The 13,863-nt window shown below is 52.0% G+C and overlaps 1 protein-coding gene across 7 annotated transcripts in view; it reads left to right on the top strand.

Annotated features, from left to right (window-relative positions):
* LOC144120441 (neprilysin-2-like) overlaps nucleotides 1–13,863 on the top strand; it is an 85,127-nt gene that overhangs the window by 43,968 nt on the left and 27,296 nt on the right. The window contains exons 1-3 of one of the 7 annotated variants that reach the window (XM_077652829.1): nucleotides 3,359–3,556; nucleotides 8,596–8,729; nucleotides 13,672–13,716. In XM_077652829.1, coding sequence (XP_077508955.1) covers nucleotides 3,375–3,556; nucleotides 8,596–8,729; nucleotides 13,672–13,716 — 361 coding nt within the window. In that variant the 5' untranslated portion in view covers nucleotides 3,359–3,374. Of the gene's footprint in view, nucleotides 1–3,358; nucleotides 3,557–7,982; nucleotides 8,120–8,414; nucleotides 8,542–8,595; nucleotides 8,730–13,671; nucleotides 13,717–13,863 lie in introns of those variants that run through there. The other 6 variants (XM_077652831.1, XM_077652833.1, XM_077652832.1 and 3 more) reach the window with 6 other exon arrangements.

The raw sequence follows: 13,863 nt of genomic DNA, 5'->3' as shown, positions 1-13,863 counted from the left end.
ATGCCTTCGCTCCATTCGCTGACGCGAGAAGGCGCGACACGTTCCTTGGCGTCTGGCTATTGCAGCGGAACGGCAGGTGTGTCGTCATCGGCGCCATGAGCGAAGGTCGGTCTCGTCCGGTTCGTATCTGCACCGACCCACTAGCTTCAGGTTCGCGTAAACTAGGGAGCAGAGCCGCTTCGCAAGGAAGAGAATAACCGGAGTTCGTAGAAAGACCGAGTACATATTGACGGAAAAAGAGGGAGGAAGAGTGAGAGGGAATTTGCACTCTCGTTATGTGTTATATGACACAGGCAGGCTGATATTCAGAAAGTTCCTGAGGCATACGTCATCTTAAATTCGACTGCAACAACCTGTTGTTTGGCAGGTAAATACGAAACTTGAATGGAAAGGTTTGCGCCTAAATGTGAAGGAGCTACGGTGATTCGAGAAATATTCTTCTGTGAAATGCAACTCGTTTTAATACTGCCGCAAAAATCTCGCCCGAACATGGGGGAGACAAAACATTACTCAAACACAGGGGGCAATTAATTTCATTATGCGCTGGCAATGCGGTAGCATTCGAAGTAGTTGATGCCTGTGCCTGAAGTGACTCATGGGGCTTGTGGGACCATCTGCTTCACACAGACGAGCCTAGTATAATGACATCACTTCCGATCAGGTGTCGTCACGTCCGTCCGAAGCCAATCAGGATTATTATGGACGACTTTGGACGGTTGCCGCCGGCTTTTTGATACCGGGAGGCTTCTGTGCAATTGCATAATAAGCGCCCCAGGTTCATGTCGTCAGCTTAAGCGGGTAGGTTAAGCTGGTGCTCGAAGCCGTACGATGGTCACCCATCCTACGTGTGATGTGGCCCACCAGGACGGAGTGCCGCGCAGGTGCCGCTGGCCACCTCGCCCGCCGGCCTGGGGGGGGGGGGGGGGGGGGAGGGGGGGTGACTGTGAGGCTAGGCGCCACGTACCTGACAGCGGGGGGGGGGGGGGGGGTGGCCATCTGAATATGAGGCAGTCGATTCGGTCGACATCCTCGCGTGTTAGTCAAAATTGCAAGCTCCGGCACTTGGGACCGCGTTGCTAATTGCCCTGTGTTCTGCTACCAATTGTGGTACGTTAAGTGGAGGCCAACAATTACGTGCACAGGCAAGAAACACTGTAAGGCCGTGCTCCACGTTGCGCAACAGTGAGGTGAGCAACTGGCCAGAAAGAAAGCACGGCCGTTCATAGCAGATGAGCACTGCTCCATTCGTCCGCAAGAAGCGTCGACAGAAGGCAAGGCGGCCTGTGCCCTCGATCTCACCATGCAAGGTCGTCGAGTGACCTTCAAAATGCGGAGAAAACAAAAGTGAATGTCATATGACCCTGTGCGCGCCGTGCTACGCTCTGGGTGACGAAGATAGTTTCGTCAAGATTGGTGCCACGAAATCTGGCTGCGGAACAGGAGAAACAAAGGTTTGCTTTTTCACGGCTCCTTTGAACCGTATCCACAAAAACCTTCCGGCTTTCTCGGGTTGGTTGGTCACTTCTAATGAAACGTTGGTGCGCCACTTGAAACCAGAAATGAAAAAAAAAAAACGTTTTAAAAACAGCGGTCACATTCCAGCATCCATACTCTGGAAAGATCTGACAGCAGGCATTCACGGGAAAAATCACGGTTTCCCGTATCCTGGCGATGTGAAGAAATTCTGAGGATCGTTACCGTCCAAAAAAATCATATTGTCAGTGACGAGTTTACTCAAAACTTTTTAAAAATTTGGGCCACTTTAGGGGAAACACACTCTGGAAAGCTAAAGCGTGGCGTAATTTTCCCATCGAACAGCACACCCTTCCACAGAGAGTGCCATTCCCTAGAAACAATCAATGCCCGTGGCTTTGACCTCGCACCAAGTAACTTCTTTTTTCCCTTGCCGTCAAGAAAAGATTGAAAGGGGAGCACTTTCTCGCGGATCAGGCAGTCATCGCTGCTGTTTATGAGCGCTTAATTTCACAACAGAGATCCTTTTTTCGAAATTATTTCGCGAACTTCAGGAAAGATATGGAAAGTGCTTGAACTACAAGAGGACACATGCTAATTTTTTTTAAGTTTGTTCGCTTTCGGACGATGGCGTGTCATTTAAGTGCAGAGCCATGCACCCGACCCGGTACGTGCCTTTACGACAGTCGGATATTCCTTGTATTGTAGACAAAGCAACAGTACCAGCGTTCCTTTTGCCTGTTTTTCTTTTGTGACCACCGCGTTGGAGTGTTGCACTGTATACTGTGAGCTAGCTGCCCTTGCATAATACGTCTTCCTAGAACACTAAGTTGGAATAGTTGGGGCGATATGCTATACACAACAAACCAATGCTAAGAGACACTGACATAATGCATATACCAAAGACACACACACAAAAATAGAGCACTTATCCTGCGTTTATGTTCTTCGCACTATAGTGAATATCGAATCATCTCTCGCGCCTCATTCGTGTTGCTTCGACGCACTACGCTCATTTTGGCTCACGGCCGTCACTGAGAACAAGATGCAGATATGTTGAAATAATCTTTAAGAGAGGAATGCTGAGTGTAAGAGAAGTATGGTAAGATAAGGTAAGATAAAGTAAGATAAGGTAAGATAAGGTAAGATAATGCCGACAGGGAATGAATGTGCATTTAGGATTGGCGGGCTCTCTTGTTGTTTTTTTTTTTAAACTGTTGATCACGTCGAAAGGCGTAGTGCGCCCATTTTTAATTTTACTGTCTACAGTGCCGACACTTAGCATACTGCAGGAATACTATACAGCGTATATGTATACCGGACTACCGAGTTCAAGATGCGCGGCCAGGCGGGGCGCGCATCTGCCACAGCGCATGCGCAGCAGACTTCCGATAATCCGGTAGACCCTTGTGTTTAATGCGTGTCCGCTATGATAAAATGCTCAACTAACATGGGATCAGCGAAATTTCGTCTGGTCAGTTACTATGTAACCTAAAACAATGAACTGCAGTCTCTAACCAAGCCAAAGAGTGACGTTTCGCAGCGCGTAGGAACGCGCGTGGTCCCCGAAACGTCAATCTTACCGTTTTTGGCTCGGTCAGAGACAGCAATTCTTGGCTTCCAATAACGGAAGGCAGAAAGTGGTCAGAAAGAGAGAGAAAAGTTTGTTAATTATGCACCTCCTCCAGTTCTGTCTGATGTCTGCGTAAAAAGGAGGAGGAGACGACCAGCGAGAGCTTATCTGGATTTGGATCTTTCGGAATCAGGAAGCGTGCGCTCGGCTTGTGAAACCGGAGTCGGCGGTCAACTCGTCGTCGAAGAGGGGCGCATACACTCTCGCGTGTCGCACCGGCGCAGCCAAACCGATACGGCGCGCTCAGCTGTCCTCCTCCGGCGTGGCAATGACCCCCGGGGGTTCGCGTCAGGTAGGAGCAACGGTCCTTATCGTGGGGCCGGCGGCCACGGGACCCGTCCGACTTGCCCCCGCCAGGGACCCGTCCAACGGGCCGCCACCGCCGGAGCCGCAGCAGTGCGGCGGCAGTCGGGCCTTCCGGATTCCGCGAGACATGAGGCACGCCCAACGGTGAGCTCCTCGGCGTCCAGCCTTGCATGCGCCTCCGAAATCTGTCCATTCTTCCGCGCGTAAGAAGCAGCGTGGCTGTAATCGACTGCCAGTAGGGATAGCGCTGTAGTTCTCACACCAACAGTTGGGCACATAGGCTGTAATGTTACCTTCGATGTTTTCACGACGTGTTGCATGCCTATAGGCTGATGGGCAAGGACTCTGGCTGAGCCCCTGGACTGGAGCGAAAGCCCTCCAACGTCCCTTGTAGGTTGCAGGACGGCCTTGTGAACGGGTGACCTCCCGTGTGCATATCATCACGTCGGGTTGTGAACCGCGTCGATGCGAGTCAGCCATTGTCCCGCGCGACCTCTTCTCGACCCCGTGGAACGGCCATTCAGCGAAGGAGCGAACGTCGCTCATGCGTCATCTTCCGGGGCTTGCCCAGGGGCGCTGCTGCGGAAGGAAGGCAGGCATGAGCAGGCTTTTGGGACCCGGTGTTTGTCCTTGGCGGCCTCCTGGAAAGAAGTTTAGCGCAGGCGCAGAGCTAATGTAGTACTATCTTGACAACAATGGTAGACGTGGTCCTGTCTTTGATACTCTATTAATGTACGAGGTTGCGACGAACCAGACTGCGGATATTCATCGTTGCATTGAGCGCGCTTTCCTCAAAGCTGGGCCAGTCTTGCTTGTATACACTGGGGGGCGCTGCGGTTGTAATCCTATTTTTATATCGCCATTCTTAATGGACCGTCGGCACAGTGCTTTAATCGCAGTCGTACTCTAATGTCCATGAACTGATACCAGTTGTTTTTGCGATGCGAGCATCAGTAATGATTTTATATATCAGTTTTTTTTTTCAGAGCTTGGTTATTGGCTATCAAACAAATGGGACTTCCAGTATACACAGAACAGAGAGAGAGAGAGAGAGAGTTCTGTCTGGCTTACATATGCGGGCTGCGAATCGAAACTCTTTTCTGTTCAGTGGAGTGTCACGAAACGCGCAATCACAAGCATCATATCGGTGCGATAGAAACTGAGATACGCGTCGCCTCCTTCTGCGCGCCGGACTTCCGCTGCACCAGGACGTTTACTGATCTCGCCAGTGTCAAGGCTGGCGCTGCAGCAACGCGGTGCTTGTGAAAGATGTTAAAATTGTTAGCTCTGGTGACCGGCCTTGGTGGCGTTTCATGCTGCGTACGCCATACGCTTGCGAACTCAGAAAGTGCGCTTAGCACGTGGCGATCTCTTTTCGACGCCACAGAGACAAAACGGCCAAGCCTACAGAACAGTGGTGAGGCTAGCAATGATTTATGCAACCAGGTGACACCCCTAAAGAAGGTCAGCGCACAAAATAGGAAAGTTGCAAGAGATGAGGAGGATGCAGAGGTGGGTGTGTGGAGCGACAACACAAGGGCAGATTCCGGAACGAGGGAGCGGTCGAAGCCACTGATGCTGAAAAATTCAAGAAGGAACGGCTCCATGGTTAAAATTGAGAAGAAAGAGAAAAACAACAAGTAAAGCAAGCATTGTGATGAAGACGCTAGGTCTGAAGTCTGTGGCGCAAGTGCCGTGCCTTGACAGTGAGATCCACGTCTTCAATCGCAATCTACACTCCGAGGTAATTCTATATCACGAAGCTCGGCACTGTCGTATGTATCTTGGCGCGATGCTAGTGGGAATGTGTTTTCGACAGACGCTTCAAGGCGGTCTGCTTGAAGGAATTCTGCGTAGGGCTGACTGCAGCAAAGGAATGCTTCTGCGCCACTGCGCATCTAAACTCGTCGTGCTGCTTGGCACAAATGCTACGCTGGACGGCCCCGACTGCTCGTATACCGACACGGTTGCGGCGGCGTCATCGGACCCAGTCCGGCCACCCGCGCCGAGTGGCTGTAAAAAACGCGAGCGCAGGGAGTGTAGCTTGCCTTTAAGAGGTAGTGGGTTCATAGCTTTTACGTCGTCTGGCTTTCGCTCCGCTCCATTTACACTCCTTGCCGGCACCGTTGCGGCCGCGGTGTTTACCTGCCTGGCTGACCGCTTCTACGATCCGCGAAAGGAAGGCTCAAGATAGCGCAGTTTTCTCCTACCTTAGGGACTCGCTCTCACTCATATGCAGCGGTCGCCATCAAAATATTACGGGCCGCGGGTTCTCAGAAAAACACTTACTGCAGCTCGCTAGCCAGTTGAGCGGCAGTGTTACCAGCGGATAGAACATGCTCGTCGATACATTTCAGGCGACTGGATCACGCGACTGCCGAAAAAAAAAAAGATTACAGGTGACCAGCGCGTGGGTTGGACGAGACGCCTCAGCGATTACGATTTATTTTTCCGCACACTTGCGCCCAGAAAACTTTTATTTATCGTGATAGCCTATGTGAGTGACTGCTTTCCTCTCACAAACCCTTGCCCAAAGGTCCAAGTCTGTCTACGCTTTTTTTGCAGCCATTGTTCCCAAGCGCCGCAAAGCGTAGCATGGCGCCGTTACTCCAAGCCAATAATAATAATAATTGGTTTTTTGCGGGGAAAGGAAATGGCGCAGTATCTGTCTCATATATCGTTGGACACCTGAACCGCGCCGTAAGGGAGGGGATAAAGGAGGGAGTGAAAGAAGAAAGGAAGATATAGGTGCCGTAGTGGAGGGCTCCGGAATAATTTCGACCACCTGGGGATCTTTAACGTGCACTGACATCGCACAGCACACGGGCGCCTTAGCGTTTTTCCTCCATAAAAACGCAGCCGCCGCGGTCGGGTTCGAACCCGGGAACTCCGGATCAGTAGTCGAGCGCCCTAAGCCAGAATTGGTTTTTGCAGAAAGAAAATGGCGCAGTCAGTGTCTCACTTTTTGGTGGACACCTCAACTGAGCCGTGAGGAAAGGGAAGAAGGTGGTAGTGAAAGAGAGAAAGAGGTGCCGTAGTGGAGGGCTCCGGAATAATTTCGATCACCTGGGGATCTTTAAAGTGCACTGACATCGCACAGCACGGGCGCTTTTAAGGGCGTTAGCCCTTACTACTAACGTTTGTCAAGGACGCGTCGGTCTGCAGTGAAGGTCAAATTGAAAAAAAAAACTGTGCCCACATGACCACACTATATAACATAGCAACAGTAAGCGCGTAGCGCCTGAATTAATACTTTCGATCGGTTAGAACGGGGAGATTGAAATTGAAAATTGGTTTTTGAGGAAAGGAAATGTCGCAGTATCTGTCTCACATCTCGGCGGACACCTGAACCGCGCCCTAAGGGAAGGGATAAAGGAGGGACTGAAAGGAGAAAGGAAGAAAGAGGTGGCATAGTGGAGGGCTCCGGAATAATTTCGACCACCTGGGAATCTTTAACGTGTACTGACATCGCACAACACACGGGCGCCTTTGCGTTTCGCCTCCATTGAAACGCGGCCGCCGCGGTCGGGTTCGAACCCAGGAACTCCGGATCAGTAGCCCAGCGCCCTAACCACTTAGCGACCGCGGCGAGTGGAGATTCGAACACAGTTTTCGAAATGCACAGGAAGCCCCTGCTCTGTGCGATGTCAGTGGACGTTCAAGAACTACAGGTGGTCGAAATAAAAAAAACGATTTTTGGACACCTGTAACGCGCTGGGAGTGAAGGGATGAAGGAGGGATTGAATGCAGGAATAGAGAAAGAGGTCCTGTTTGGAGGGCTCCGGAAAAATCCCGACCACCGGGTGCCTTAACGTGCACGGATATCTCACAGCATGCACACGGGCGCCTGAAATTAATCCGGGGCGCTCGACTGCGGTTCATATATATAATTGGTTTTTTTGAGGAAAGGAAATGGCGCATTATCTTTCTCATATATCGTTGGACACCTGAACCGCGCCGTAAGGGATGGGATAAAGGAGGGAGTGAAAGAAGAAAGAAAGAGGTGCCGTAGTGGAGGGCTCCGGAATGATTTCGACCACCTGGGGATCTTTAACGTGCACTGACATTGCACAGCACACGGGCGCCTTAGCGTTTTGCCTCCATAAAAACGCAGCCGCAGGTCGGATTCGAACCGCGGTCGGGTTCGACCGCGGTTCCTGTCTCTTTTTCATCGTTTACTCCTTCTCTTCCTTCTTTCACTCTTAACTTTATCCCTTCCCCGCACGACGCGGTCAAGGGGTCGACGGAGAAGTGGATCCTTCATTCTCTCCTAGGTTTCTCTCAAAAACCATTTTTCCGCCAAAGCGATTCAGTTCACTTCCAACATTGCAACTTTTCTTGCGCTTGTATTGGAATATATATATTTTTGGCTTTGCCTACAAATGGTCGCTCTTGCTTTTTTTGTACTATATGAGACTGTTACGTCTTGAACGTCCCCGTGTAAAAATCCCGCACGTAATGGTCAGTATTTGTAAGCCACCGCACACAGCAGGTGAAATAGCTACGAGTGTCCGGCAAAAGGCGATCGCACGCGACCGGCCGAAGTCTCTGTGCGCGGGAAGCGAGGAAGAAGGGGAAGAAGCGCGGCAGGAGCAGCCAGCGGCGAGCCGCCATGGACGCCGGTGCAGCGCCGGAGACCCGCGAGGACGAGTCGCGGCTGCTGGGAGGAGGACGAGCGCCCGACCAGCGGAGCACCGACTCAAGCCCGTGAGGAGCTAGTCGCTTGACACGCACGCGTCGGGGCGCGGCCGCCCTCACTAGGCCCCGGAGCCGATGCGGCTGCACGCCTCGTGGAACTCTGCGCGTCGCAGGCGTTGCTGCGTTCGCGAGCAATGGCCGTTTGCCCTATCGCGCCGCGATTTGTCAAACGCGCGAGCAAGTGCGAGTCGGCCCCCCGCTGTCTGGCGACGCGCTTCAGTCGCGCTAATGCGTTGTCGTGACTCACATTGACAGCAGCCTTGCGAGGGCGCTACTGCATGCACAGCATCCCGGAATGAGAGGAACAGAGAGGGCGTTCCTTACACTGTCGAAGACGCGCTGTTAGCGCGCGTTGAATGATGTGGAGGGAGCGTGGCCGGGGTCCTACCGACCATGGAAGGCAGTCCTTGCCCCGATTCGGACATTGTTGGGTGCGGTGCACATATCGGAGTGGCTGCTGGCTCACGGTGTGCTTTGTCCCGCAGGAACCCGCCATGGTGGCACCGGCGGACGCGGATGGAGCGTGCCCTGTGCGGCGTCGCCTCGACGGCGCTGCTCATGTTCTTCGCCATGGCGGCCGCACTCGCCGTGCTCGGATACCACTACCAGCGGGGGCTCGGTGAGGCTGCGTCTTGGGAGGGACGGGCAAAGCTGTGCTCGTTGATGCATCGTGCGGTAGATGTTGTGAGTGCGTCACCTGGGTTGTCTGGTAGCCGGTGTTTCTCCCGACCAACACTCAGAGATATAAGGAAATTTGCCATCGCTTCGCTGAAATTAAGAAAGCTTTACGGCGCATGCAGAGACTAAGCCAGGTTTCTGACTCGTATGATTTGGCGCGCTTTATTCCTTTTACGTCAGCGCTACTTGGTAAAAACGTGATCCCACCCTTTTGTGGAAACGCGCACATGCATGCCTGAAGAAAATAGCTATCTGTGCGGTATGAGCAGGCACGTCTGTCCCCCCCGTCCGCAGTCAGCAATAAGCTTTGTGCAGTCTCGAGCGCAGCGCACACCTGTTCCGACAGCAACGAGAAGAATGCATGAATTCCCTACGAGCTCGGCAGTGCAGCGCCCCGCGGTAACTGAGCCGGCACTAGAGCATTCCCCGCCTCATGCGGAAACTGCATCGGCGTCGGCACCCGAGGGGTGCAAAGATGAGCTCTGCTAGGCAAGTGTTAGACGCGTACAGGACCTTGGCTGGTCCTTTGCGGACGCCACTCCCCACGCGACCACTTCGCTGCGAGATCCTTAATCCGAGGTGCCCGCCGAGCGCATGTGACGGGGCCTCTCATAGCCACGGTGCCAGCGCTTTGTGGCGCCCTTCTCTTAGCCCGGTGCATTTTTTGTGCGCTGGGACGACGTGAAGCCCTATGTGCAGCATGCATTCCACGAGTGGTGCCTCCCCCCCCGCCATTGCATCATGTTGCTGCTGTTGCTCGTCGTCTTTGAGCTTCAACCGATGCCTCAAGACATTCTCGTTTTCATGTCTAGCGGTGACCTCTGACGAAAAAAAAACAAGTTTCTTCTGCTGGCTCTTCCTGTGTGCGCGGACAGAAGAGCCTGTTCTAGTCCTGTCCTCGATCTTGCCTACAGTAGCAGAGCAGAGCGCACGGACTTTTGCAGTGTGACGTACTGCAGCTTGTCAAATTATTTCGCCACCTGAAGAAAAAAAAATTCAGTGACACAGGCTATTTCGCGCTCAAACTTCGCACGGAGATCGGATTTTCGGATCCGCTTCGTAATGTAACGCTTCATCCGTACTTGCCAGCTTCGTGCAGAAGAAATGACAAATGGCCATTGGGTACAAAACCGGCCCACCGAAAAAGGGTAGAAGCAACAAATAACCAGTGGTGGGGGCCCTCATTCCGCTCTTTCTTCGGGTGGTTCGCCTCGGCGGGTTGACCTTCTTCCTCCGACAATTGCGGTTTTCCATTCCTAACGCGTGCACGTGCCATACATAGAGCGGTGCTGATGGCAAAACGCGGCTCCTGCTCTAAATTTAAATGGGATCGAACCAGCTGTGCGATAATTTTCCGAATGTCCCGAAATAAGTGCACTCAGGATATTGTATTATGGGAATTCAGTAAGTTCCGTGCCTGGGCATAATGCACCCAAGCGGTATTGGAATGCATACGTACTCGCTTTGTGACGTTAACCCCCCCCCCCCCCCCCCCCCCGCACACAAAAAAAAAGGAGTACGTACGTACTGTGTGCGTACTGTATCAACCAACTGTGTAATGGCTACGTGTCACGTAATTTTCTGTTCTTATTTCAGACCAAATTTCTTGGCTCTGAAGGTCGACTGGTGGGTGGCAGGTTGAAGTGAAAGCATCGCGCCGGAGCCGAAATTTTACCGAGTAGGGGTCAGCTGTAGCGACGGAACAACAACTTACGGAAAATTCGTTCAGGCGCTGTGCTCCATAAGATGTGACCGTCAATTCATGGGCACTTTTGTTTAGTTAAGTCAGGCAAGGCTTGAACACGACCCACTTGGCCAGTTTTAGTCACCACAGCGGAAACGCGACGCAAAGTGGCGCGATGGTCCCTATGGCTCCTGTGGAGCTGGCATGGCAGTTATGAGTCGGCTGCCAAAAATATTAATATCTGAAATGGCAAAAATTGAGTTTAACATTATGAAACCTTAGTCATGATTAACGCTGATGAGAGGTGCTATCATGGGTAATTAATTGGTCACGAAGCTTGAATCTGTAAACTGGAGCTCTCAAGTAAGGAAGAGAGCATGGCCTGCAAGCACAAGAGTTCTCAGCCTGTTGAATTGAAGAAAGGCTCTGAGTCAAATATCACTGCGGCGATTTTTCCGGTTGACGGTGGCGTTCTGCTGATTGGTTATCTACCAGCAAAAGCAGCGATGACAGGGCTCTATTATCTGCAAGTGCTGCTTCTTTTGGGCGAAGCCAACAACGAAAAGTGACGATAAAAACCCAGAAAAATAACCTTGCGGCGTCACGTTCATAACCTTGCCGATATGCCTACTTTACATAAAAAATTGTGTACAGGACTGCGGCTTCGATGTCGCGAACTATTAGCCTGCATCCGGAACTTTCGTTCTGTGACTGTTGCACTTCGACATTTAAACGAGCGGCTTTGGGGGCATCGCTTTCTTGATGAGATCAAAAGCTCCGTTGAGCACTAATTCTTCGCACAAATTCCTCTCCTGCGAGGATCAAAAAACGGGGCAAGCGATGCCCGAAGTGGGCGTCGGAGGAGCGGAAAGCAAGGGTAAACAATAGAAGTTCCTTCTTAGCCTCAGAGCTCTCGCTCTTATGTCAAGTGATTGAAGTTTTCTCAACGCCTTTCATACTGAACGGCGAAGGCTGTCGATATGAATCGGCCTGCAAGCGCAGTGCACCCTCCTGAACATCCGTCTCAACTGTCATGAAGCGCCGCCACGGTGGCTCAGTGATTATGGTGCTCGGCTGCTGACCCGAATGACACTGGCTCGATCCAGGCCGCGGCGGTCAAATTTCGATGGAGGTGAAATTATAGAGCCCCGTGAGCTGTGCGATGTCAGTGCAGGTTAAAGAACCCCAGGTGGTCGAAATTTCCGGAGCCCTTCACTACGGCGTCCCTCATAGCCTGCGTCTCTTTTGGATCTTAAGTTCCCATAAACCATAAGCCAATCAACTGCCATGATGTTAGGTGGATTTATTGCCTAATTCTCGCTCAGAAGTGTGGAGGCTACTGCACAGATCAGCAGACCCGCTCATTTACGCACAAGGTTTGGCGTTACGATGCTCCGGATATCGGGTGGCAGTACCGACCAACTTTATTTCCTAGGCTTTGAAACTCCGAGAGAGCTGCGCAGACAACAGAGGCGCCCCATCGCAGTGGCCGATGCTAGACCGGACGCTGACGGTTGAGAGGACGCACTCCACGAATGCCGCTCGCGGGCGGGCAGCGCACTCTGCTGCACGACGGAGTCGTAGCGAGCACGTACCCGCAAACAGGCGGCGTAGGTTGTTTTCGCCCATGATGAAATGGACATGCGTAGTCGAGGACCGTTGTGGCGCTGATATGCATTAGAATCAGCCGGATATGCCTGCTGGCGTCGAATCGTTAGGAAAGGAACCGCGCTTCGACTCTGGTGCAACAGACCGCAAACAAACAAGCCCTTTAATGAGGAAATTTTGTGCCAGCTTGTTGACGCTCTAGGCGCCGTGTCGTTCACGTGAACGCGATGTACAGTCTTTGCCAAAGTAAACGGGAACACGTGGTTCGCTGCTTAGACGCTTAGCGAAATGCTTCTTATGGCAGCCCTTAAGCTCTTAATCTGTGTAAAGATGTGCCTTCGTCCTCGCGTCTTGACACCTTTCGATCTTTAGGAGTGCCGTAATGGCTCCGTTAAACGGTTGAGAAGCGAAAACCTGTTGCTTTGTTATTTTTGGCAAAGGGAGTACATGGATCAAATTCGCTGGAGGCAACCTCAGTTTTACTGCCCACTGAGGAGGCTACCTAAGCGTTAATAAGGTGGATTGGTGAGATGGTTGGTACATTGTTAATAAACTGCAGTGGAGAAGGAACAACGACAGCGAAGGAACACGCAGACAAGGACGATGCTGCACTGACAACGAAATTTTATTTGAAACGCCCGCATACAAGCTTTTATACCTTAGATTCTCACACTATCTTCAGTTGAGTTCCTTATCTTTATCTGCCTGCATCGTGGCACAGGAAATTCACTTCCTCCTTCGGCAGGGTGACCCAGGCTTCCAAGTTCTCTGTACTGAGCTTGTCTGTGTTCTTTTCCCCGACGCACGCAGAAGATACAGTGACGTTGCCCCCGAATGGTGCAGAAATGTGTTCTGCTAGGCGATATGTATGCCCCAGCAATTTGTCGCACTTCTCCGGAGCAGCGCATGCGAAGCGCTTTCCGGGCTTCAATGCGACCCTCGTGGAGAGGTCCATTCTTGAGCCCCTCACAGAAACCTTCATGCAGTAACCCAGAGGGAAAGTGTGGTGCTGCGATCGTACATCCGAGGCCGAAATGCCGGGAAGTGCCAACTTTGGTACTCGACTACGCGAGTCGGGAAACATAGATCCGGCCGCAGAAATTTTTTCTGAAGCGAAATTTTAAGCTCCCTTCAGAAACTCACTAGCGCTTTACAGACATCGTGATTGTGCAAATGCTATTTTTCCTTTTTGATTACTATTGCTTTGAATGTATATAACGGCGGCGCGCCTATGACGTCACAGCTGAATCTACGTTTCCGACCACATGCTAGCCAAGCCAAATACAAAGTTCGCACTTCTGGGTATTCCTGCAGAGTTCTAACGCTCGCTTAGACGGTGGCTCTTTTTTTCCCTCTCTGGAATTTCGAGAAAATTTATGCTGCAGGAATGATCACTCGCGAAAATTATCGGCGAACAGATTTGTCAACAATATCTTGGCGTTCGCCGAGAACAGATGCGCAGCGCGGAAATTGTGGTGTAACGACATACGCGCATCGTTCGCTTGCATCGCGCGGACCGTTTCTTGTAACGCTGCGAAGTTGTGCGCTTGGAGAGTGATGTGACCGTCGTCGCGCGACCTTTCTGCCGCAGATGACGGCAGCGGACTGCGTCTGGGCTTGCGGCCCGGCCTACCAGGTAACGCGCCTCGGACTCGACGGATGGTGAAGGCTCGTCGCGGCGCTCGCTGTCAGAACTGGAACCTCTCGAGTTCACTCGGACGCCTGGCATAGATGTGTATGCGCAGTCGATTTGTGCGACTCGCTAAGATGAATCAGGCGTCAT

This window comes from Amblyomma americanum, chromosome 2, assembly GCF_052857255.1.
Source record: "Amblyomma americanum isolate KBUSLIRL-KWMA chromosome 2, ASM5285725v1, whole genome shotgun sequence".
Lineage (NCBI taxonomy): Eukaryota > Metazoa > Arthropoda > Arachnida > Ixodida > Ixodidae > Amblyomma > Amblyomma americanum.
The sequence above is the reverse complement of the archived record's forward strand: the minus strand, read 5'-3'. Positions and strand labels throughout refer to the sequence as shown.